Here is a 26,476-nt window from a genome sequence, read left to right as displayed (position 1 = left end):
AGTTTTCTATTAATTTTCAATGCGGATTTAATGTTTCTAGGAACAGTGTTGTTGCTTCTAGGATAACATTAAAATATTATCATAATTAAAGTGTTTGGTACTTAGATTTAATGTACAAAAAGATGAAATTGATGTATTGAGTATTAACTACATTAAAGTTGTTAAATAAATAGATAAAATATTCTTATTTCCTAAATTCTAAAATATAGCCAAGTTACACATACACAGGTGGTGCAAGTCGTTATCAAAATATCTTTTGCTATAACAAAATATAGCAATGTGAATATCTTTCTCAGCGTACAATTTACACTGTAAAGTTTACAGAAACTTTCAGTCTTTTCATTATAAATGCGTCGTCCGGTTCGATAATTAAAAACGAATGTGCTTTATGCTCTTTTTAATTATCATAAAAGAAAACATACGAATCGTTCGCAAATACCGTCTCAAGCACTAAGTAAAATAATAACCTCGCCCTTTCGCTAAGCATTCGGACTATCCGGAGGCCCTTTGCCGGAGGCCAGTGTGGCTCTATGCAGAGGCTTAATAGCTGTTAATCCCGTCTCCTTTGCCAATCTACCTGATTTCAAGTTCGATGAAACAAAACATAATGTCAGTTTGACATTGACAATTGAGATATTCGGAAACCAAATCGGAAACGGAAAATAATTCCAATATTTTCGATAGCCTTTTACCCAGAAATTACCTCCAAATAAATACTTGAAGATGTCCGTTAAGTTAGGCGGCGCTCTTAAGGAGTTGAGGATTCATCTCTGCCAGACCAGCAGGCAATCCATAGGCGTAAGGTGCGATATTTGATTACATAAACACTATCATAACCTAAACATTATTTTGACTATTTTTGTTCACTTTCAGGCAGTTTATTCAGAAACACTATATAAGCTTGAAGAAGGACAACCCAGGGTTCCCCATCTTGATTAGAGAATGTTGTGGTATTCAACCTCGGATTTGGGCGCGATATGGTATGTACCTTATGCTGTATCACTGAAAACCCCTAGATCATCAAATGTGTCGCAGGAACGTAAAAAAGATAGATTCCATGAACTAAAAATACTAAAATTAATATTGTCTAGGAGTTACTTACTCTGCTTCTTCTTTACAGCTTTAACAAGATGTTACTAGTCAGTGGAAACTGATAGGATTGAATTTAGGGTATAACTGAATTGAATTCTTATTCAATATCTGTTCCATAATAATCCTAAAGTCAAAATACATTAGAGTTGTTTCATTGTATTTTGCGAATAATTGCTTAAAGCATTTTTCCTACAGGTCTCTTTGGGCAGCTCCCATTCTCCCTATAAATAATCCCCTGTTATTACAAAACAAAGATTGAAAGATAAACTGGGTTTACATTGACCAAAAACAATGTAGATGGTGTTGTACAGCTTTAACATGATAATTACCTATTTTCTCATTTGGGTAGATAATTATTCCAAAGAAATGGCAGAAGCATACATAAAAATTCATTGTAGATTGATATTTGGATCTGCTATTCGAGCCCTACATCCCAGCAGGGGATAAAAGGATTAGAAGATATATAGAACACACACATTACACACACACAGTGGTTTTGTGTAGAATTAGACTTCTTAATTAGTTCCATTAACACCCATTGACTTCTTTCGTGGAGCAGATTAATATTTTGAACGCAGTTTATCTTTAGACTTGGTTTTGTAATAACACTGGCAGTCTATAATAAATATGGATAAAACATAACCAAAGTAATATTGTTATTTATAGAGAAGGGCCGTGAGGTATCAGAATCTCTGACCAATAAAAATACTGATGAAATTATAAAAATTATCACTGCATTGGCTGAATGCAAATGAATTCCTTCTATGTATGTTAGTAACTGGTGTATTATAATTTTGTAGAATTCGGGTAAATGAATTTGTTTGTACTTTGATAGTTATTTTAGTACTGAATTTATGTAAAAATCTCCAAAAAAGCATACATTGGCCCTGATTCCTGCAGACACCTCCTAATTTTACGTTGTTATACCTGTCATTTTCTTATCCACCGAAAAGGAAAGGGACAGATGATTGAATTTTAGGAAGAATGAATAAATTAATGAATAACCCGGGTGAATCAAAAAGGTATCTCTTTCTGTCGGGTTATTAGCCAATGCAAAATTTTTATAGGGTTGTTTTAGATTTTTGCTTAAAATTGACGTATGTTCCATAAATTTTATGCTTGTCGATTACCCGTCCCTTTCCTTTTCGGTGGATAAGAAAATGACAGATATAACTTAAAAGAAAATTGGATGGTGTTTACTGGAATTAGCACCATTAACTGGATCAGGGTGGAACCACATCTAACAGCACGCTATAACATGCGTAAGCATGCTAACGCGCACCGAAACACGCTATCGCGTAGTCGGCACTGCCGCGTGCGGTCGCTCTGTCTCACTCTTGCAAATGTCAGTTGTAAGAAACAGAAAAGGATAGAAACATAGGCAAGTGTATTGGAGGTACTGACAGATGTGGTTCAACCCGTAAATCCTCGTTGCAAGAGCGCTACCGTCAACTGTGTATCTGGGTGGTATCTATCACATCTTTAGAAATATTATGATGTATCATTTTTTTTAATATTTGACCAGAAAAAGTAGTTTTCTTAGTTTTCATTATAGTACTTAGTAATCCACAGTATCCATAGCCTAAAAAACAAGCGCAATATATCATATTCAAATTCATTTTGAATATTTTTTTTGTCTAAAATATGGAATGTTTACAATTTCAGAGCGCGGTGTAGAACGCACCGCCCCCCTCACCGATCTCAAAGAGGGAGATATCCTGAATGTCGTCAAACAACTTGCAAAGTAAATCATATTATCCATTAAATTATTTTATTATGTACATACATAGCAAATAGAAATTAAAAGTTTATTTCAATCAAAACACTGTTTCAAGTAAATAATTTATTATGCTTAACTAATCTAGGGTTTTGTTAACAATAACATGGTAAAAATCTACATCCCAGTATGTAAACTGCCTAGTTAAAAGAGATTGTTATAATGTTTTACAATAATTGTTGTCTCTGTGATGAAATATTTAATAATTAGATGTCAATACATATAGGTTATTGGTGACATCAGAACAAAAACTTTGAGGTATGATTCAGACGACGCAAAATTCCACTTAATATTAACTTAAAATCATGGTCTGAATCATCCCCCTTAGTAGGTATTTGTTACGTTTCTAATACCCTGTATACATATAATTATTTAAATACACGATCCAGAACATTCTCTTTTAACTGGGCTGATATTGCTCCTAACAATCACAAACACAAGTTAAAATTAGTAATGAAGTATGTATGTACGTAACGTAGTAAAGCAATACACGTTTATAATATGAGGGTACAGCACATTTGAAAACCAACTTGTGGTGGAGAAAGTGACATTCGCGTCCTAAGACAGTGTATACTCCTTAAATATAACCTTGACTGATTGACAGTAAGAGTGGTATTAATAAACTAATCTCAGCTTCGATACTGCCCTCAAGATCATGTCAAACCGACAGTTCTTATTTACAAACAGGGACTTGAGCACTGTATACCTTGAGGGCAGTCTCAAGTGAGATTAGTTTATTAATGACAGCTGTCAAATTATACCCCGTAAAACAACATGATAATGGTATCTTTTGTCTCTTTCGTAGTGCGAATGAGACATATCTCTCGACTCTTTCGCAATAGGCGATGTACAGTCATGAGCAATATAATGTACCCACTTTAGGACTCTGTCGCACTAACATATTTGACATTTAGTGAGACTTACAGTTCAATTTGTCAAAACAGTTAATGTGACATGATACCAAAGTGTATACATATTAATTCTCGTGACCGTACAATATCTCTGCCTAGCAGAGCTGACATGCGCAACGTGATAAAATTATCGATCGATTCTATAAATTTTGTCAAAATCGATAAATTTATTTTTTCCCTAACATGCGTGCCACGTGATTTTGTTCCTATTTTGATAGAACAACATGACCTATTCGGGTTCCCATAATAGCACCATTCGACAAAACGATAAAATCCCCGTGACAAAATTTTATCAAGTTGCACATGTTAGCCCTACTGGGGTATTAGGCAATTTGCAAACGATTACGCATAATGACAGTGATAAAAATATATGTGATTGACATTTCGCCTCATATAGAAATTTCACCTTATGTTGACATTTCACCTTAAGTTGACATTTCACCTTATGTCAATCCCATAGACTTTGAATCTTTTCACGCTTACGCAGTGGTCAATCCCGTACATTTTTATCAATGTCGATTTTCGCAATCGTTTGCAACTTGGCTAACCTCTAATCAAAGTTACGCTACGTTTTAAGAGGTATAGGGTCTGATTCCTGCACACACCGTCTAATTTTATTTTAAGATATAGCTGTCATTTTCTTATCCGCCGAAAAGGAAAGGGACGGGCAATCGACAGGCATAAAATTTACGAAACACACGTCAATTTTAGGCAGAATTAAAAAGCCGTTCCAAAATTTTATATTGGCCAATAACCCGACAGAATTATGTTGACACACACATCCATCCCTTTCTTTTCGGCGGTTAACAAAATGACTGGTATAACTAAAAATAAAATTTGGTGTGTCTCATGACAGAATACCATAATACAAAAATCTTGAAGCCAGTTGAAGCGAAGAAATAAATGAATGCTCGTTATTATGAATATGAATGATAAGACTAACAATCAAATATCAACAAAATATGCATTATTGTCGGTACAATAATATTAATATCTAATCTGGGCACTTATCGAAATGAGGCACTACGAATGGAAATTAGATTCTATCTGCTTGGATTGCTATACAAAATAAATGGATCTCCTAAATATTTTTCAAAAAATAGTTTTTATGTTTTTGTATGCTAACTAAAGGGGGGTTATATCCAAGCAATTCATCTATTTGTCATTTGTTGATATTGCTCACCTTTGATGAATTGTTTCAATGTGGCTACCCCCAAGTAGGTACTTATTTTTGGTGCGTACCTACATATATATTTTTTTATTTAAGTACTTTGTTTAATTACCTAAATATGTCTATACCTACACAGTCTAAATTGCTGATCCAATCAATTGGTGAAATTTAAAATTCACTGTCAAACAGTGATCCAATGTTGTCATGCAAAGGCAAATCAGTATCAATAGCAATCCGGCTATTTTGATCATTTTTAAGTGGTATACTAAGGTGACTAACAATAGATACTATCGATTCGATAGACAACAGAAAAATAAATAAACACCTGCGCGTGCGCGCGATATCTTATGGCTACAGCTATTATGGTCAAACACTATTGGAAGCTCACGCCAGTTCAACCTGCACCTCTGCAATCACTGAAACGGCGGTAGACCAAATATTTCCGGCTGGAACTTCGCTAGGGTTGGCAGCACTATGGTGGCGTGGCTCGTTAATCTCTTGTCTAGATGAGGATCCGGCACCATCACGACCTGCATACCTGCTTTGATACCCGCTGTCACGCCGTGCGGAGAGTCTTCGAACACAAGGCACTGGAAAATGTTATCACCATGATTTAGAAATGCTTTTTCAAGTAACAAAGGAGGCGATGCGCCATTTACCCTGACGCCAGCGTGGCTAGGGTTGGTCATCCACCTCACAACCCACACGAGAGAAGAAAAAGTAATTTTGGAACTACAACACAAGTTTCCAGAAGCAGCAAAACAACAACTAACGGCTCTCCACTTTACGTGCTCCCCAAAGCACGCAGGAGCAAGCTCATAAATTCGTAATATAAGGTAAGAGATTTTTTTTTAATAATTTGATTTTTCCTGTCAATCCGCGCAAGATGTTTTCACAGAAACTCGACGATATTGGGGGGGGGGTCATTTGAGGTACGCCATTTTGGAAGGCTCATTTCATGCGATTCAAGTACATAGAGTGTCATAGTGTAAAGCAGTTATTGCTGATAATTTATAGTATTATAAGAAGTATATATTTTTTCCTTTTTCGTGAACATCGTGAGGAATTCCCGCGAAATGTGTTTCGGTGGTATGTGACCTAATCTGTATTGGACTGGTTTGCGCTTCGCCCGTTGGAATGTCAGTTACTTCTGTAAAAACCTGTCAAATCCTCAGATTAGGTTAGGTTATGTACAAATGGGATAACGCTAGGGAGATAATGATCACTTTTAATAAACTCGGTTTCCAATGTATCATGAAATCCTCACCTTTGAAGGGTCAGGTTTATCAGGAAACCGTGCAGCTGCAACCAGAAAGATATCAGGATGTGGTTTCCCGAATTTGACATCAGGGTCAGTACTGCCCATGACCATATGGTGGAACTTCTCAAACAGTTCTTTATGGGCCGCCACTTTAGTCTTCACTGACCTGTCGCTAGATGAAGTGGCCAGCGCGAACGGTACCTTCGTTTTGTCAAGATGACGGATTAGTCTTTCTGCACCTGTGAAAAGAAATAAAATAATAGGTATTAATAAAAGGTACACACAAAGGCAGACTGCTGGGAGCCGTGGTAGCCCAGTTGGTAGAACGCTTGCCTCTCACTTTGGGTCACAGGTTCAACTTCGAATCCAGCACAGGCCAAAACCAATGATTGTCGAATTTTTTTTCGAATTAATGTCTGATCAAGGAAAACATCGTGAGGAAACCAACATTCCCGAGGAATCATCATGAAACTTTTGTAATTATTTTCAATTCCATACCTTTGCGACGAAAAATTCCACTTGATATAACCAGAATCATTGTCTGACTGAATCATTCTTCAAAGTTTTCGTTACGTATTAAGTGTGTTAGATTAGTTTAGTTCATCTAGTGTGCAATATAGGATGCGGATGTTCCTACTACAACGTCAATTAGTGGCAATTTATTGCATAAGTAACTAGAGATTAGGGACACAATTGCATAAATTGAGCAAATAAATATACAGTTCGCAGGAGATTAAGTTCCATAAATGTTGCTATAAATCAAATATGTACCTATAAACATATTGATGATGATAGATGATAAGATGATATAAGATTATTTATTTATTTAAGAATATTTATTATTATATTTATTATTTTTTATATTTGTTATTATTATTTTATTATATTATAAAGATTATTTATTTAAGATGATGATAAGATTATTTTTAAGATTATTATCACTAAATAAAAAATAAATTATAAAATGACAATTGTCAAAACTGTATGGAACTTGGTCCAAGAACTCCATTCTTCAATCATAAGCTTTCCGTATGATTCTAGCAAAATCCTATCAGATTCTGTCTCAAAGTTCTTTTTCTATGGTCATTTTTTTCCTGGATAAATGCAGTGGTGGACAAATTCGACTCTAGGTTTGTTGCTGAATAACTATCTCTACTATCATAATGGATATAATTTTAAAAAGGAAGTCCAGAGTCCGAAATACAGAAAAAAGAAAAAAATAAAAGGTTTTCGTAGTCTGTAATGCCCTTGTTTCTAAGTTCGAAATTCGCGCCTTTTATATGGATACGTAATAATTGAGTAGGCATAAATAATTATAATTTATTTTACACATTTTATCACACACTCAAACTGATATCAGTGTTGAAAAAATACAATAATGTCACAAGAATTTTAGTATACGGCCACAATATACTATATTTAAATACCAGGTTGCAATTTTTGGACATTTTGTCAAATTCAAACAAAGCGCTACCAAAAATAGGGTTCTTAACTTTGTACAAAGTAGTAAACTAGCCATAAGCCATGCAAATTATGTAATTTGAAATATCAAGGATTTGTAGATGTTAGAAGTTATAATTAAATTTACCATCCAACAGTGGAGCACCGGCCAGCATTTTATCTCCTAATTCAAGTATCTGGTTCCTGAATTCAGTTGGTGTGATCGGCAGCTTCAGTTCCTTACACAATATCTCGGACAACCGCTGCTCTGTACCACCGAGCACCTTCATCATTAGCTCGTCAGTATACTCATGACCGTATTTAGCACATATTTGGGTTATCATTTTCTTATACACCAACTCTGTATCTGAAAAGTGGAAAAGAGATCTTAAGTTAGCAATTTGCTTTTTGAAATGTGACTGAATAAAAATTATTCCTTGTGAATGTGAATTTGTGACATATGTATTAGGTATGTATTATTATTTTTAGTTTTAAATAAAACCAAAGTAAATAAGGGTATACCTACCTATTTGTTAAGTTTGTGCCTTGTATGGAAATCAAACTGTTTAAAACCCGATCAAAACTGAAACTATGACTAAAATCTGCATTTCCATGCATATTAAACTGTTTAATCAACTGTAAAACTACACTAAGAGTAGATTTACGAAACATTTTGATTTTCATGCAAATAAACTAAGTAATTTTGACAAGGCGTGAAGTAAAATGTAAATAACCTTCATTGGTTAACATTGACCATTCAAAAAAGGTCGAATTCGAAACACTTAAGTACTTACCCAAAAGAAGGCCATCCATATCGAAAATACAGTGTGTAACTTTCTTCACATTTTTAGTAGATAAAAATCTCCTTCCGAACGTATTTGACACAGTTTTTAACAGATATATCCTCATGGTTATACCGGCTGTTATGTAAAATTCTAAAGATAAATATAATTAATATACGTCAAACAGCTGATCTAATCAAATGTTAAACAATATTATTTACTTGCATAGTCACAACACGAACTACTTTTCCAACTTTTAAAGAAAATTAAGTTTATTTACAACAGCACGTCCACCGCTTTCAATATTTTCGATTGATAAGAAAAAAATAGAGAGAAACAATCCCTTGAATGAAAATGTGCAATTAAGTTAGTACTTTGTGAACAACAGCTATCTCTTTTTTATATATGAAAATACCGTATGCTGTTTGAAAAAGCAATATGCGTGGGTTGCTACCTCAAATGTGTCATTTGCTAAACTATATTATACTTTTGACAAAAATTACGTAACTTAAATTTTGGAAATATTAAGGTTTTTTATGTTCCAAAAGTAGTATGTTGATTTTTATATATTTCACTGCTTATTTTGTATTTCGATGCACTTGCTTGAATTCAGTTGATATTTTACCTCTAGCAATCAGCTATTCGCTGACATCCGTTCGCTTTCGGCGCACTTCAGTCAGCGCAGTCGGGCTGCGACCATCATGGACCGCAGTTAGTTCGTCGCGTTGCTTATGTTTACACTAGGTACCACAATTCATTCTAAATTAGATCATTTTATATGTACTTTAATTTAAAAATCTTTTCACGATAAAGTGTGTGTTAAATAAAAGTTATAAAATAATTTATCGGGAACATGGCTGTGAAAAAGTGTTGTTGTGTTAAACTGTCGCCTAACAAAAAATCGATTTTTGGATTCACAATGAAGAACCAAATTCTGTATTTACTGTTGATATCGAGTTTTTTGGCGGTATCCCTTGCTACGGACACGGAGGTTTCGTGTACTAATGTTAAAAACATCTTCGAAAGGAAAGGAATGTTGTCGTCGGTGGACATACAAGAGCAGCCGAACTCAGGTGAGAAATTGAGAATCGTGCGCTCTCTTTCCATACTGAATGTGATAATAATAAATGATAATAAATGATACGACTTCACACGTACCGATTTGATAGTCATTCACTGTGGAAGCAAGGTGCTGAAAATAAATATGTGTAGCGTTTTATTATTTTTAAAGCTAACCTAGATACTCTAATCGCTTGCTACAAGGTGTACTCAGCTAACATTGCTTTATTATTTATGGCTATAAACAGCTTTATCAGCACCAGGAAAGTAGACCAATGAACTACCTAGATGTAGGTAGCCAGTAGAATATCAATCTATTATTAATCATTAATATAACAGTGGTTATTTAATATATTAAAACACGGTTAATAAATGTACTTAAGTCCACCACAGAATGTTAAAATAAATATCGCTTTTAACAGTTAATAACGTATTTCACACTTCCAAATATGATAGCGAAAGGACCAGTAGCATTGTTAACTTTTGAAAAAGTAACAAAGTTAAGAATCTCCGGAGATAAGAAAACACCTTTTTACCTGTTGGAAAGGCTAAATCAAAAAATATTTACCTCTCCCTATTCCTAGGAAAACCAAAACTTCAAAGACTCTTAACCGGCACTATGTGTTATTATTTAAAGTGTAACTGAAATGCAATTTTAATTTGGTTTACGTATGACTATAATTTCACCAAGGTACCTACCTACCAACTTTCCCAGTAAGTGACGAGTTGTGATCCAGAACATACCCAATCACTTCTGAATTGTGAGTGGTCTATGGTCGTACACAATTATCATGATGAAATACTTCACGATATAGGTACCTGTACATGGACTCCAGTACCTATTTTTAAGTTTACTACTCTCATTGTTAAATATAAACTCATGCATATAACTTTTAAAGCAACAATTTTTACCTTTTTTAACTGAACAAACATGGTCCAAAGCTCAAGATGTAGGTGTAGTTGATACAGTGGGCGGTGTTGTGAAATGCACACGTTGCGACATGAGCAGATAAAATACATGGTTCTGCGAACCAAATCTTTGAGCATTTTGTCTTACAATTCTCAAAAGAGCCGAACTGAATATTCATCTTTATTTCCCCTACCGTAAGATGTAAATTGAACGTCTGACTTCAATGTCAGAAAACATGTTTAAAGCACAGGCGCAAGTAGGCAGGTAATAGCATTCGGAGTAAACGTGGGCGAGGTATCCACCGAACGGAAGGTTCAGATACAATTCGACACGGTTTTCAGACATTCATTCGTATTTATGGAAGCTTTTAAACATCAATTGTTGAAAAGCGTGCGTATAAATCCGCTTTGAAATTAGCAGTGACGGTTTATCACGATCTATCTGGTAGCATTGGTTCCCTTGCCAGGCATTTTGCAATACATTGTACTCGTGAAAGATCAATCAAAGGATTGGTCTTTGATCAAAAAATAAGTAGGTACATTTTTAATATTATTTCTGCTATGTTATTCTTGATATTATGTTATGTTTATACTGCTGATTGCAACAGAAAACCATCTGGTCCGTCGGCAACGTTCAGATGTTTCATTACATCTTCCATTTTGGGATTCGAAAGTATGTCCGTCATCGCCTTTATCGTGGATGAATTATTCTGTGAAAATTTAAAATCGTGGTCAGCTGGAATTTAGCACACGTATTTTGCAGGCTGTTTCTCACCAATGCCATTGCGAGAGGCCACTCAAAATACGATGAACTGAGAAACCCAAAAATGCCTTAAAAATACCTCTGCTTTTAAAAAACGAAATAATGAAAGCTTGTTTCGTCTACACTACATATGTAATTTAAAGTTAAATTCTCAAACTTCAATAGGTTATATCATTTTTTAATGTTTTCGCCGTAAGTATGTTTGCGAAGGTATTCTGTGTCGGAGGCTTTAGAAGCCGAACAGTGCGGTCCTTTACGGTAAACTGATACATTATTAATGAAGCGCTGCCTCACCCGCAGGTCGATGTTACCCATAGAGCTATTAAACCACCACTGATTTAATAACACTAATTGATCATGTGGTTGTGTTAACCGATCTGTAAATAGATTCGAAACAACCCAAGGTCTAAACCAACTTATTAACGTTTAACTATAATATATACTGCAGTAACCAGTTGAGTGATTTATACGCAAATACTCTCGTTTTATTCGTCGCCAATGCTAATTCATTGGAAGCAGGCAGATCTCGCCGATACGAGTTTTTGCAATTAAGATAGAGCTTACAATTTAAAAGCCGGTTGACGCCACGTTTCCCAATAAGGCTATACTGTCTGAGAGATCGGCCAGCGTCGTATCAAGTTTTACTAAGTATTTTACATGGCTTACGAGCTATTTAGCATGCAATCCGCGGTCGCCGGTGTTTCTAACGGGCAGCCTGTCGCGACAACTACCGGCATTTGTGTGCAGAATTCTATCTCGATGCCATTAAACGGCTCGTAAAGGAATTTGTGGGAGGATGCAAGTGCACCGGAAAGGCATAAGGTGAATCACCAGTTACTAAGCTAAGATTTTATTCAACCGAAGAACAGGTTTTTGTCTTTTTGTCAGCATGATTTAGGGCTTCAACAACTTTAGGATCAAGTTGTAAATTAACATACGTACGATTTTTCTCTCGTCGGTTTATCAAGATTAAATGCAATATAAAGAATAATAAATAGATTACTTGCTAGCTTCTCTGTTGTTCTGCGAGCGAGCGTTCAGCTGCTTGTCTTCCCGGGCATGTCGTAAAATCCGACGGAGGGATTGTATCCTTTCTGACATGATGGACAATAATTGTTAAAGGTGATAGACTGATACCTTGTCATCATAAGGTATGTATAAGTAGGATAGAAGGATTGTCCAGTTTTATTTATTTGGATATCACCCTTCACATACAAAATATCATAAGGATATCGTTATCATCCAATAGAATATCCTGTTTAGAAGCTTTCTAAATCAACCTATCTATCATAACTGTCACTGGAGTCCAATTTGTAGATAACGAGGGACGACCGACCACGGGAATGTGTGGATTATCCACACGTATATCAAATAGAATATAGATTTGATGACTCTTCCGGTAAGGTATTCATGATTCCGAATACGAGTTATTAACGTTTTATTTTAATCAAAACATGATGATGACGAATTAGCATCTCCACCGATGATTGGCCGACAATAATAAAATTATTATGCCACAAGAATAATATTTTTTCACTGGAGTCCAATTTGTAGATAACGAGGGACGACCGACCACGGGAATGTGTGGATTATCCACACGTATATCAAATAGAATATAGATTTGATGACTCTTCCGGTAAGGTATTCATGATTCCGAATACGAGTTATTAACGTTTTATTTTAATCAAAACATGATGATGACGAATTAGCATCTCCACCGATGATTGGCCGACAATAATAAAATTATTATGCCACAAGAATAATATTTTTTGACATACATAATTTTTCCTTCATAGGTACTTATATTTTTTGGCAGTATGGCGCATTAATCCGTTGCCAGTTTAAACACAAAAATAAGAAAATGAATTTAAATATTTCATTTTCAGATAAGGTAGGCAGGGATATTAAAAAATAAAGTGATTTGCATTGCATTGGATTTGCACGATGATTTAGAAGGAAGCAGGGGCTAGATTTCGCCAGAGGTACTGAAATGTACATAGGTACACCCAAGATATCACGTAGGTACATAGTTAGCTACCTACCTAGTGTGTTTGTAACTTTTAAAAGTCTTCCGTTAATATTATTCAAACAGGATAAGATTTTTCAGAAACTTCGTTTGAGGACATTGAGGTTTGAAAACGTAGGTAACAGCATAAAACTAACGTCGTTCGTGCTTTTATTCAGAAAAAAGGAAAAATAGATCCAGGTACCTCTTTAGCTCCCTGTATTCCTAAGTAAATTACTAATTTCGGTTGTGTCGAAACTAGTTTTACAACGAAAGGTCCGAGACACGGACGTTTTATAACGTTTTTCCGATTTCTTTCTCCAACTAAAATGTCTCTATGCAAGTACCTGTTTATTTGCCTAAGTTCGACTCTCACCGCTATGACAAGCAGTGGGTAGGCGGACGGGTTGTCGGTAAACATGGAGGTCGTCAACCCAACTATTGATTAGCTGCTGAAGATTACTAATTTATCAGTAGTACAGTCGAACTTCTGAGCTAGCACATGATGGATCGTTCTTGCTTGATAGGTACTTGCCAACTCGCACGTTTCATTATTGCATACCTACTTACGTTCCGTTTTAGCGAAGTTGGTAATAATTTAATTAACAAGATGCGAATATGCGGTTTCTGGGTGTATTTTGGTAGATGTTTTGTCAGATTACACACCGACCTACCTACTTATATTTCATCAAGAATTTGATAAAACCAAATTATACTCGTAGGCTCTGTGCTTGCTTTAGAAGGCGCGTCAAGCCGCAAAACTCGCACGAACCGCGTGGTAGAGCCTACTCGATAGGTCAAGGGAACGGCAGTGCCCAGTCGGTATGTTTATCGATAAGTTAAGTAGGTAGGTATGTACATGTATACTCATAGGGTGATTGTAAATACACAATTTATCTAACTGAAACATTGGTGCTGATTCTGGCACGAACTGACTGAATTTTAATTTAGTTTGAGAGTTCTAACTCTATCTCTGTCTTGTACTCGTTGTTAGTGAAGGATGGCACTATTTTTACAATTAACGAACTAAAATAAAATTATAAGTTTTATCCGCCAGGTAGTATTATTCCTTAGTCTATGCCGACAGAATCGGGAATCGGCCGCATTTTGACATTAATTCTATTCTATACGAAATCGAGAGAAAGAAAAGCGTAAATGGAAATTACCGCATGCCTGCAAATCCCATTATTCCGTTCATACGTAACCCCTTTCAATCAACTTGTGAATGGGGCTACATGGGCCCTTTATGTCCTACGGTACGAACCTCTCATTCTGTAATTAGGTTCTCAAACAGGATGCGGTACAAAGAAGCGTTTTTGCCTCTTACATCTGTCAGTTCGATTGCGGACTCCACGATTAATTAAATATACCTGTACGTTTATTCACTTTATTATATTTTAACCAAACCCGTCGTGCAATTTTGACCCGTAGCTGCCTCAGAACACCTGCATACATGGTCAATTTTAAATTTAGTCGTCCTTTCAAGATTATGCTATTTTAGCTTAATTGTTTCATCACGGTGCTATAAAAGGCTTGTCTACAAGCTATGAAACATAGTCGGCGTATAAGTAGTGAAGACAACGTAAGCGCTTTTTTGAAAATTGATATTCTGATGGTTTTCATCAAAACCTCGATTTCTTTCAATTAATTTTAATCACCATTATATATTTTTTTCCATCAATCCGCACTGGGCCCGCGTGATGGGTTAAGGCCCGATCTCCCTATCCATCCATAGGGAAGGCCCGTGCCCCAGCAGTGGGGACGTTAATGGGCTGATGATGATAATGATGATATTTTACTTAGATTGAAACTACCTCATTAATTCATCATCATCTCCCTAGCATTAGCTATCCCGTTTTTCACAGGGTCCGCTTTCCTAACCCGATGATTAGTCAGGTCCGGTTTTTTACAGAAGCGACTGCTTGTCTGACCTTCCAATCCGCGACGGGAAATCCAGCCCAATGCTGTCACATACCCCCGAAAAGCATTTCTCGGGAATGTGGGTTTCCTCACGATGTTTTCCTCGCTGAGCACGTGATAAACATTTATGATCCAAACATGAATTCGAAAACAAATTCGACAATCATTGGTTTAGGCCTGTGCTGGATTCGAAGTAAGAGGCAAGCGTTATGCCAACTGGGCTACCACGGCTCGGGTGGGTTAATAATCTTAATTCATCATGGATACGTGATGATAACTGCCTATTTACGGTAACTTTTGTCAGGCTTGTCAGCTGACCAATTTAACATTTTTGTCCCCTGTTAACAAATCAATTAGGTATCTGCTTTTATATAAATACATTTTATAGCGAAATCCCCACGCAAGTCAATAGGCGCCTCGTAAATGCATGAATAGAGAATCGATCGTAAATATCGATTTGAGATCTAGAGACGTTCGAGGTCGATCGTGACGTATGATCGTAACCTCTCCTTTTGAAGTCGGATAAAAATATCACTCGCCTCTTTACTATCAGGGGGGTTAAAATGGCCACATCGAAGCAATTCATCTAAGAAAGCAATATTGCAATTTGACATTTGCGCATATAAAAGTAAGTGCGCAATGCAAACAACTGTCAAATAGCAATATTGCTTTCTTAGATGAATTGCTTCGATGTGGCCATTTTAACCCCCCAGCTCTATAAGAGCATTTGAAATTTGGTTGAGCTTTTATCTTACGTAATATGTTCGGTATTTTACGTCTCTATAGTTTTATTTGAAGTGCATGCATATAATGTATAAACTTACGCCTATTTCCCACCGGGGTAAGCAGAGACTATGGAATTCCATTTGCTTCGATCCTGACACACTTCTCTTGCTTCCTCTACATTCATCAATCGTTTCATACGCGCATGCCGGTTCTGAGTAGATCCTACTAAACCTTTTCTAAAGACATCTCCAATTTGGACAATGTACGTCTAGGTCTTCCTGTGCCAGCCCTACCATCAACGTTCGCTTTTATTTCTATTAAAATCTTCCTACCTATCATCTAAAAGTTGCCTAGACTTTTGAGCCCCAGCGGGTGGTTTAACTGTACTTAACTTGTAGCTTAGGTATTACTAACTTCTAACTTACTCCTTAAAAGGCATTAAAAGCAGAGTTAATAGATTTGAAACGTCCAATTATAATGTATGTAGCTTCTTCATCGCAGAATCCGCGGCATGGGTTCTGCACCACGTGCGGCGCGATATAATTAATGTAGAGGGGTTCGAGCTTCGACCAATAGCCGTACCACGTTTATCCACGTAGATAGCATTCGCTGCGTCTATTGGTTAAAGCCCCCGATATAAATTCAACGATAAATAGTTAGGTATTTGGAGCCTATCCTGCGCTCTGACCTACCTTTGTTCCTTTGATCTGGAATAATATGCTTTTTTATTTTTTAGTTTATTTGTAGGTTTTTAGGTTCCCGCAGTGGAGCAGCGTGGTGGAGTACTATCCATATCCCTTCAGGTTGATTGAAGGGGGGGTCTGTGCAGTGGGACGTATTTCGGCTGTTTATGTTAAGTTATAATATGTAGGTTAAATGGAAATACCATTTGTATACTTACATCTAAAACTCACGCTCATCCTCGATATATAGGTATGTCGACAAAGCAAAAGCTTAGTAGGCAAAGCAATGCTACATTAGACAAGTAGACAAAAGCCCGAAAGTAAAACTTTTAACATAACCTCCAATCGTGACAGACAAGTCGTGCATCGGGTGATTAATCCGGAAAGTAGCGCTAATTCCTGGGCGGACATTCCACCGGCAGGTGGCGACCTGTCGGTGCAAGTCCAGTCAAAGCCTGTTTACGCAAAAAAATGCGTCTCGAGACTTCGACTAGGCTGAACGGTTAAGATCGTGAGCGTTTTCGTTGCGCTCTCGTGACCGTATTGTTCGTTTTCGTTTTGGGAATTAAAAGTCCGGAAAGTGACCGGTTCATTCCTGAATGCACATTCCTCAGACATAGACAGGTGTTGACGCGTCTCTACATGTCTATAAATGAAGATTGTCTGTCTGAGGCTGGTTGCCGAGCCTGTTTGTACATTTGCGGTTTTGTTTCATTTACTCGCTTATTGTTCTTTCAGTCATAAAAGTATTCATTGTCCTTAGATTTTATAAACATTCTCGGAAGAAAATTGTCTAATAAGTATTGATAATAAGCATTGTTTATTTAATATTTATTTATTGTTGTATTAATGTGCAACTTTTCAGATTAGAATTTAGATTTTTGTAATCTAAATTTTTTTGGAAGATAATTTTCTACTTTATATACGTACGTTAGATCATTAGATTTATGTTTCGTTTTCGCTCGTAAACATATCGTATTACAATATTTTTTGTTCTTTTTAGACGTAACAGACAGGTAATGCAAAATCGCCACGACATCGGCTTACAGATCAAGATCTTAATTACTTATCTGACCACTTCATTCTCATGTCTAAATAAAGCTTTGCCGATGTTATTGACCCTTAGGAATGTCTGCGCTATAGGTTTCCTCTAGTCCTTTATTAATCATAATTTGTAGAGTTTATGAGACGTAGTAATTAGCTCGAATATTGCAAGAATGTACGATGCGTGTCTACTGTCTTTACATGAATAATATTAACAGAAGTTGGCAAGATTGTTCTACTTCTTTTTCATTATCATGTGGGTTGTGAAGTGGATAACCAACCTCATCAACCCTAGTGTCAGGGTTATTACTGAGCCGCCAAAGGCCCCTGACATGGCTCATGTAACGACTACATACTTACAAGTAAGATGATCCGTGTTTCGGAAGGCACGTTAAGCCGTTGGTCCGTTGGTTACTACTTATGTAAGTACGTAGTCGTTACATGAGTCATGTCAGGGGCATTTGGCGGCTCAATAGTAACCCTGACACCAGGGTTGATAGAAGAAGACAGAAGCATTTTTCTATAAGTAATCTGTTTTCGGACAATCGGGTAATCAGCCTATGATACCTCCTAACCAAACCCAGTAAGATGACCCGTACTTAAGAACGTTAAGCAGTTGGTCCCGGCTACTGCTTAAGAAGGCATGTAGGTGACCGTTACTTGAGCCATGTCAGCGGCCATCAGCTACTAAATAACCTGACACCAGGGATGATTCTTCGTGTAGGTTGACGTCACAAAGACATTAGCGAAGATTGGCCGTTTTCCCAGCAAAAAACACGCTGTGTATGCTCTATTTACACACACAGATAAACCAATACTGTGAATTCCCAAGAAGTTAAAAGCTATCTTGGACACTATCGCGCATATTAGCACCGTTCAAGATATCGGGAGTCAATGCCCATTATAATGCAAATGGACGCATATTATGATATCAATTACTTTACCAACTAGGTACTTCTATAGGGCTAACATGCGAAACGTGATAAAATTTTGTCACGGTAATTTTATCGATTCTGACGATATAATTATGTCGTTTCATCTATTGGTGCTAATTAGGTATGTGAACCCAAATAAGTCATATTCTATCAAAATACGAACAAATTCACGTGTCACGTATGTTAGGGGAGAAAAAACTTATCGATTTCGACAAAATTAATTGAATCGATCGATAATTTTATCCTTTTTTTAGCCCTGCTAGAGACGTTATACCATTATAGAATTGATATAAAGGAACGAAAGATGAGCGAGTTGGGTAGGTATTTACTTGGTTGATTTTATTTTATTTTTTATTCTAGGAGAACAGTTATCAGAAACAAATTATAGAGTGGAATAACAACCTCTGAACCAGCTAAAGATTTTCCCAAATAGAACTAGAATAATTAGTTACAAAAAAAGTGTTGAGTCTTGAACATAGTCAAAATTGTAATTAAGTAGATTTGAGTTCCTCACGCATTGAAAGCTGTGATCTATTTACAAGTTTGGAAGCCTAATATTAATACGTATTTCATACCTGCGCTGCGTAAAGACAGGAGGAATGTTCTTACAATTAAGAAAATGGAACTCCAAGCCACGAAAGAAGTCCCGTGACTACGGCAGTAGTGTCGCAGACCGCAGTATTCGCATAGAATTATTTATAACTTGACAATTAGATCCTTTAAAATCAGACTTTTTTCGTGACGCGTACTTTAAGAGCAGCCATACGTAAGGCGTAAAGAACATTGATAATAATAAGGATATCATAAGAAGTATTAAAGAGTTGAAACAAATAGGTAAAATAACCTTCCTTGCCAAAAGCTTAAACTTAAGCAAAACTTACGCCAAAAGGCGCATCAAATTTATAACGATGTACAAAGTTAGAGAAAGTTGGCGAAATGAGACACCTTTGTCCTATCCAGCAAAGTTGTTTAATTACTTCTATGCTGTTCTGGGAGCAAATAAAAAACATAGAACACGTTCAGCTGCTTGTCTTCCCGGGCATGTCGTAAAAACCGACAGAGGGATTGCGTCCTCTAACATGATGGACTAATGTTATGGGCGATAGGCTGATCCCTTATCACCATAAGGTTCATCATATCCATCTTAGGACTTCGTATCAACAGTGGCTGCAAGTTGTCTTTGATTACTTGTGGCTCTGCCCACCCCATTTGGGATTACGGGCGTGAGTTTATGTATGTATGTATGTATGTTGTTTAATTAATAGAGTTACCCTGTAGAGTAATACAGGACGAAGAAACATCGTAAAATATCATGATTGAGGGCCGATATCTTAATAGTCAGATGGCGTCTATTTTTAGTCTTTTTATAAAAAAAATGCTATTTCAACAACATCTCCCTAGCATTATCCTATTTTCACGGGGTCCTAAAGATTTGACAGGTCCGGTTTTTTACAGAAGCGATTGCCTATCTGACCTACCAAACCAACCCGCGAAGTGAAAACTAACCCAATACAGGTTAGGTCACATTACATACTTCCGAAAATGCATTTCTCGGGAATGTAGCTTTCCTCACGATGTTTTCCTTCACCGATAAGCACGTGATAATCATGAGAGGTACATCCATCGCAAAATCCACACTCTTGGGCCATATCATGAACCATGACATAAAGAATGCTTTCATAAATTATCAAAAATTGCTTGCAAACTTAGTACCAGTTTGGAATTATCACTCGAATGCATTTCAAAACATGATGAAGTAGGTATGACTCTTGTTATTAATTGCGAAATGTAATGTTTGACGAAAATAACTCCTGTGAACTTTGATCTTTATTGATTTATATTCTTAAGTTCATTTGATAACGTCAACTTGTTTTTCTAGGTCTATCCATTTTGTGTAGGTATATAAAGGCAGGTACTTACATAAATAGTTTTTATTGTCGATAAACAGGATTTATTTGTTAATAAATAACAGTGTAACTATATTCGTTATTTATTATGTAGGTAAGTACTTACATTAACATTAATAGCAATTCATTGTACATTTTGCACTACCAGTTTATTTTTTAATATCGCTGTGGGCTATAAAGGTGACAATAATTACGTAAGTAAATAACGGATTATTTAGCCCAGTTATTTATAAAATGTTGTTATAAGTATTTGCTTACGAATCAAGCACTTATTGCAAACAGCACTGGCTGATTAATCGATACAAAATTATAACGTTGACAGGTACAGTCATGAGCAATATCATGTACCCACTTTAGAACCCTGTCGCACTATCATAATATTTGACATTTAATGAGGAGCTCGATGGCGCAGCGGTAAACGCGCTCGGTCTGCGATTGTTGAAGTTAAGCAACTTTCGCAAAGGCCGGTCATAGGATGGGTGACCACAAAAAAAAAAGTTTTCATCTCGAGCTCCTCCGTGCTTCGGATGGCACGTTAAGCCGTTGGTCCCGGCTGCATTAGCAGTCGTTAATAACCATCAATCCGCACTGGGCCCGCGTGATGGTTTAAGGCCCGATCTCCCTATCCATCCATAGGAAAGGCCCGTGCCCCAGCAGTGGGGACGTTAATGGGCTGATGATGAATGAGACTTACGGTTTCATTTGTTAAAAAAAATAATATGACATGGTTTCAATGTGTATACATATTAGTGTTCGTTACCGTACCTATGATAGATACTTGCAAGATGAATTCTGTCACGGCACCACCTAACACGTTGTTCTACTTATAATATTATTTTACGGGAACGTAACCTGAAAAGTCCCTCATTGGGTATTTTATTGATTAAGGCCTTGCTGGACCCGACCCAGCGACCCTCACAGCGAGAATAATAATAATAATGTCTTTGGGTGCACTCCCATAGTGCATATAGGGATAATCGCCGGTTGGTGTCACACAACATTTAGATTAAATTGTGTTAAGGGGCCTCTACGTGTTGGCTTCGGCCCCACGCACGCCTTCCAAAAGTCCGGGACTCCATAGTCCCGAGATATGGAAATGACAAACATAATAATAAGAATCTTCATTTTGCATTAAATTCAGAATAAAGCGTTCTTCCAACTGGGCTGTCACATATTGCATAGCACAGACTGCATTGCACCAAAATTAAGCTAATCATGCGTGAAAGGTCACCTATAGCCCGTAAACCAAGTCTGGTTCCATTCTATCTCGGCCCATCTCGGCCTAACTTTCGGCTCACAAGTTATGACGTGGCGAAAACAAAACAGGTCGGAACCGATATCGGAATCCAAGAATGTGATACCACGCGTGACTTCGGTTATTCCGCATCGTTTTAAGTCACGGAAATTATAAATTATATTGTGCATTTTCGGGGTTTTTAATTGTTATGATAACGGCAAGAAACGATGTTAAAATTTATGTTACAATGTAAGACTTTGTTTCCGTCAAGTGCATCCATGAACGCTTTAATTGCCTTGTCAAACATTACTTATCTATCTATTCGCATGTTTCACGTGCGTAACGAATTTTTTTCCTGACCATTTCTTCGCTACTTCTACATGAGTAAAAATATGTGTAGGCGTACGAGTAAGATCTTAGTAAATAATTTTTGTTTTTATAGTACTTGACCCGTGCTTGGGGGAAACACAAAGAGAAAATTTTATTCGTCATGTGAAATGCATGGACAGGAGGAGGACCCGGTGGTGTAATGGTTAACACGCTCGTCCCGTCTGAGTCAGATTTTTTTTCGATTTAAATTTTCTCTTTGTAAGATCTTTGTCATAAAATGAGGGCTAAAATCGGTTCTTCAGAAGACACCTTCCAGGAGCATAAGACATTTTGGAAAGAGAAAAAGAAATATGTGAATACTTAGGTATCCGTTCTGGTTCCAATTTACAAGTATGATCTCGGCATTACTTTAAGTACATTATGTAGGAGCAATTAAACTTCAAATAAGCAACTTTATCTTCTAGTCATTACGTTCATGTAACTTAGTTTTTAACTTGACAGATAGAATCCTATCCTGTGATTGGCTAAAATTTTGAAGAATTCACAGGAGTTGTCAGTTTCAACCAATCAGAGCACAGGATTTCTATGTCAATATAGAATAGAAACTGAGTCTGAGCTACACGATTCGGCCTTTGGTTGATTTAATTTGATAGTGGACAGTCCAAAGTTATGTTTCCTGAAGAATTCTATCGTATAATGATTATAATCTCGACAACTCGTCCACTGTCGATTCGTCATCGTACGATTTAGTTAATGGAATAGGCAATAACCGTGTGAATCGACACTGATGACTTTTGATTGTGTCTGTGGAAATTTTAAGGTGGATACACTTTTTGATGGTCGCCCACTCTCTCACGATTTGATTTAATACAGTTTTTGTTGTGTAAAGTAAGTGTGTAACGATATACATTGAAAGTAATCTCTCATCAATGATAAGTATTCAGATGTTTTTTTAAACAGCACCTCGAACGGCTTTTCAAAATCAAAAATCAAAATCAAAAGTGTTTTATTGTTTTGTTCCTTTTTCATTTATTTATTTATCTTTTTTTTTCATTGTCTTTATTTTCTGGTGAAGTTCCTGTGGTCCTGTGCACCAACTTTCTTCTGTCTGGGAGCGCCGATTTGAACTCCGATAACGGCCTTGCACCATTTATATATTTTTTTTTATCTTAAGGTCGTAAGGTCCAAAGTCCTTTTAAAATCCAAATCCCATTGTTTAACTATTGCGTCTGGAAATCCGGGCCTTACGAGGTTATGTGCAGTTTTCACTAACACAGTTAGCTCAACCGTTAGATACGGTGATACGGCTCACTACCTATCACGTTGGTGACCGATGTGTGATGCGATGAGGTTTGAGTACTTAGTTCATCTTGTGATGGATGTACCTCTGACTACTCCAATTGGGATATAGTCGTGAGCTCATGTCATGTTATATTCACTTAATATAACATGACATTTTTTAACTGAACGAAACTGATTGAAATTTGTTTTAGGTATATTAGCTTTTATAATCATCGTTAATTAAGGAGCCACGCTCTTGTCGGTGTAGCATTCTCCATGCTACTTTTTTAAGGAAAAATAGAACAGTAGGCACTTATTATTACTTCACTTACTTCTACTACAGTACTTACTTATTATTAGCTTTTAGGGATCATAATAATAAAGTCGCGTCTTCTTTTTCAGGTATGTACATGTGTAGTGTCAACAATGCTGTCTGCGAGTTTAACAGTAACTATAAACTGAAGTCCAAATTGGTAAGTTAAATAATGTGTAACAAGCAAACACCTCATACTAAAAGAGATGACTTAATCCTCAATCTCCATCCGACTCCCACACGAGATAATCTCGTTCCCCTCGAAATGGATAGCTCCATATCGTCGTCTTAGTGAAAACCGCTTAAGCGTCTTTTTATTAAATCATATTCGGGTGTGGTTTTTGCTAACAAAACTTCGCTAGACAAGCTAGTTTCAATCCAGGCAAAAGTTTGTGGTCTCAATTTCTGCCAGAATTGTAATTAATTGAAAAAAAAAACCGAGGTATGTTGGCGAAAATCACATCGAAATGGAACTTACATGGATTTGGCTCTAAGGCAACGATATACTAACGACCCTAGATCCTGATCGCTACAACAGCCTTTTTAAATATATGAACTTATTAAGTAGAACGAATAAAGAAAAAGCTTTTCCTCCTCTGACATTTATACTTAAATACATATGAAATTACTTTCTTTATTTACATCGTTATGGTTGATTAGGTGTGCATTTCATTCATAAATTGTGTTGTTTATTTTCATTCCATATTTCTTATAAAATATGTCTTTCCTCTTCCTGTAAGTACCTATAAAGAATAATATAATCTTTCATTCGTTGCTATTAATAAGAAAAAGGACAACAAAGTGTGATTAATAATAAAAAAGCTTCTGTAATTTTTATCAATTGTGTCAAAACGACCTAAAGATAAAAATCGCACGTCATTTTCCCGCATCGCAGGCCCTTTCCGAACAATCAGCTCATTGCTGAACAGGTTATAATTCAACTCGACGCGAACGCCTAAGAAAGCTATAAAATATAAAGAAATGAAGTCAAAATTAACCCCGCTCGGTATCTTAAGCTTATCAGTGAAAATAAAACGGCAATTCGGAGAGGTCCTGGCAGGACGCTGCACGGGCGCATGGGAGCGGAATGCGGTCGGGCGGGTGTGGGGGGGCTCGCGGAGCCGGCCTATAAACGGCGACGGCCAGTGCTATTACCCTTTAGCGCTTAAGGAGCTGTATCCCCTCTACTTTCTGGACGTAGAGCTTTTAAATTCAACAAATGAGCGCTTAAAGCACTCTTTCGGAATGAGTAACGGGTTAGCCGTCTCAATTGACAGTCGGACCTTAAACCTTATGTGTCAATTAAATGCTCTTTACTTTGAAATCTATCATACTGTGGAATGACAGCTTGTAGCTACCTACACTTTGTTAACAGTATCTGTTTTTTATACGTGCAATTCTTTCATTATTTTTAAGAAGACATTATTTTGTGCCGAAATGATCGTGCTAGCTTTACGCGTCGTAAATCAAATTCTATCATGATGTTTGAGGTGAAATCTGTACCGTCGGTGAAAAGTAATACAAGTCCAAAATTCAAGTTTTGAGAAAATCGAGTTTAAAGTTAAAAATATTCTAGCTCGCGACTTATAAGGAATAATGGAACAGAAGTTAGATGTGTCGATAGGTGATGATGGAAGGTTTCTTTTCTAATATTTAGTTATATTTAGAACCTAAACAGAAATGGTAGAGGATCAAAATAAATTACATGTATCAGTTGACACCAACTTTTATATTGTGTAAATTGATACAAGTCTACTTATACCTTTTTACACACATAACTATAAAAAAGTCATCGTTGATATATCATATTTCAATTATTAATTTTACAGTCTTATTCTACAAAAAACAAAATGTCTTGGAAGAAAGTTTATTTCATAATGTTGTAGAAAGGCAAAATTCTATTTATTTTCTTTAAAAAGTAAAGAAACGTAACTTATATCAATTGACACAAACGATAAACTATAACGAATTTGTGTCAAGTGGTTTAACATGACTTATTTTTTCGGTTTTATTGTGTAAAATGATACATGTTTTTACGAATTTCTAATAATAAATACATATAAAGATGGTACACGTATATATAGTGTAAGGTGACGATAATAAGATATTTTTGTTATGATTTTACTCTCAAAACTCATAAATAACCGGTCAAAACCACCACTGCTGCCCACTACAAACACATTTTGTCCACTACACTACGCCCCTAATCAAAACCACTTTTGGTTCATTTTTGCAGTCAAAATCTTACAAATTCAATTATGATAATATTTCCACCCCTAACAAATGAAGGTAAGAGGAATCATATTAAGACTAGTCATTAGGAATGTTTCGGGCTAGCCTGGCAGTATGGCCTGGAGATAAAGGTGATGTACCTACGTACTTTTAAACCAAAATCACACAAACCGGTAAGTGTTACTTCTTTCTTGCTGAAACTATTTAAAAGATCACAACTCATTCCACAATCAAAATCCCCTAAAGTAAAGTAAAATTCGATATTTCGAATTATCAAAATTCCCGGTCTAATGGTAGCCCGCAACATTGACAGAACGATAAACGGAGTCGAATCAATGTTGATGATGAGAATAGGTAGTGAAAATGAAGATCATTGGTTCACCTCCAAACCTATAGGTTACACAGGGCTATCCTCAGACCATGACCATGACCACCATGGACCATGGTCTGTTATGGTTAAGCTAAATGAGCTCGTTTCCGCAAAACTCTACACGTAAGCACACGTGGGGGACTTTCCGCGTATCCTCGCGTATGGACCACTATTGTGAAGTGGGCAAACTTCCCACTATATTATCATCATCCTCCTGCCCTTATCTCACTCTAGGTGGGGTCGGCACAACATGTATGGGCAAATGTCCCATCTTCTTCTTCTTCTATCGTGTGGATTGTGAGGTGAATTACCAACCCCATCAACCCTG

The 26,476-nt window shown here is 36.6% G+C and overlaps 3 protein-coding genes and 1 long non-coding RNA gene across 5 annotated transcripts in view; 2 read left to right on the top strand and 2 right to left on the bottom strand.

The window, feature by feature from the left end:
* Positions 1–612: 612 nt before the first annotated feature.
* LOC126382171 (NADH dehydrogenase [ubiquinone] 1 alpha subcomplex subunit 2) lies at positions 613–2,915 on the top strand. The gene is made up of 3 exons (XM_050031957.1): positions 613–803; positions 874–980; positions 2,758–2,915. Exons 1-3 carry the CDS (start codon positions 724–726, stop codon positions 2,838–2,840), a joined length of 270 nt encoding a protein of 89 aa, XP_049887914.1. The 5' UTR covers positions 613–723; the 3' UTR covers positions 2,841–2,915.
* Positions 2,916–2,920: 5 nt separating this feature from the next.
* On the bottom strand, positions 2,921–8,782 carry LOC126382145 (probable pseudouridine-5'-phosphatase). 2 transcript variants are annotated; one of them, XM_050031916.1, is made up of 5 exons: positions 8,656–8,782; positions 8,447–8,587; positions 7,801–8,019; positions 6,219–6,451; positions 2,921–5,541 (listed from the first exon to the last, which is right to left on the bottom strand). In XM_050031916.1, exons 2-5 carry the CDS (start codon positions 8,559–8,561, stop codon positions 5,365–5,367), a joined length of 744 nt encoding a protein of 247 aa, XP_049887873.1. In that variant the 5' UTR covers positions 8,562–8,587; positions 8,656–8,782; the 3' UTR covers positions 2,921–5,364. The 2 variants fall into 2 exon arrangements, with proteins under 2 accessions (XP_049887873.1, XP_049887872.1); XM_050031915.1 differs by having other exon boundaries at positions 8,660–8,782.
* The window catches only part of LOC126382197 (uncharacterized), a 74,963-nt gene continuing 51,407 nt past the window's right edge, over positions 2,921–26,476 (bottom strand). Inside the window, exon 2 of the long non-coding RNA XR_007569041.1 lies at positions 2,921–3,009. This is a non-coding gene — a long non-coding RNA (uncharacterized LOC126382197). The remainder of the gene's footprint in view (positions 3,010–26,476) is intronic.
* LOC126382080 (glypican-6) overlaps positions 9,104–26,476 on the top strand; it is a 125,915-nt gene continuing 108,542 nt past the window's right edge. The window contains exon 1 of the mRNA XM_050031802.1: positions 9,104–9,507. Within this exon, the coding sequence (XP_049887759.1) occupies positions 9,288–9,507 (220 nt within the window). The 5' untranslated portion in view covers positions 9,104–9,287. The remainder of the gene's footprint in view (positions 9,508–26,476) is intronic.

The sequence above is a fragment of the Pectinophora gossypiella genome, chromosome 3, assembly GCF_024362695.1.
Source record: "Pectinophora gossypiella chromosome 3, ilPecGoss1.1, whole genome shotgun sequence".
Taxonomy (NCBI): domain Eukaryota; kingdom Metazoa; phylum Arthropoda; class Insecta; order Lepidoptera; family Gelechiidae; genus Pectinophora; species Pectinophora gossypiella.
Note: the sequence above shows the minus strand (reverse complement) of the source record. Positions and strands in the feature narration are given on the sequence as shown.

Bases quoted from the DNA above. Each gene is read 5' to 3' on its own strand.
- LOC126382171 (XM_050031957.1), top strand. From the start codon at position 724: ATGTCCGTTAAGTTAGGCGGCGCTCTTAAGGAGTTGAGGATTCATCTC. The intron at 804-873 runs GTGCGATATTTG...GTTCACTTTCAG, and splicing joins AGGCAATCCATAGGCGTAAG to GCAGTTTATTCAGAAACACT. The intron at 981-2,757 runs GTATGTACCTTA...TTACAATTTCAG, and splicing joins TCGGATTTGGGCGCGATATG to AGCGCGGTGTAGAACGCACC.
- LOC126382145 (XM_050031916.1), bottom strand. From the start codon at position 8,561: ATGAGGATATATCTGTTAAAAACTGTGTCAAATACGTTCGGAAGGAGA. The intron at 8,020-8,446 runs GTAAGTACTTAA...TCCACTTTTCAG, and splicing joins TATGGATGGCCTTCTTTTGG to ATACAGAGTTGGTGTATAAG. The intron at 6,452-7,800 runs GTAAATTTAATT...TTCTTTTCACAG, and splicing joins CGGTGCTCCACTGTTGGATG to GTGCAGAAAGACTAATCCGT.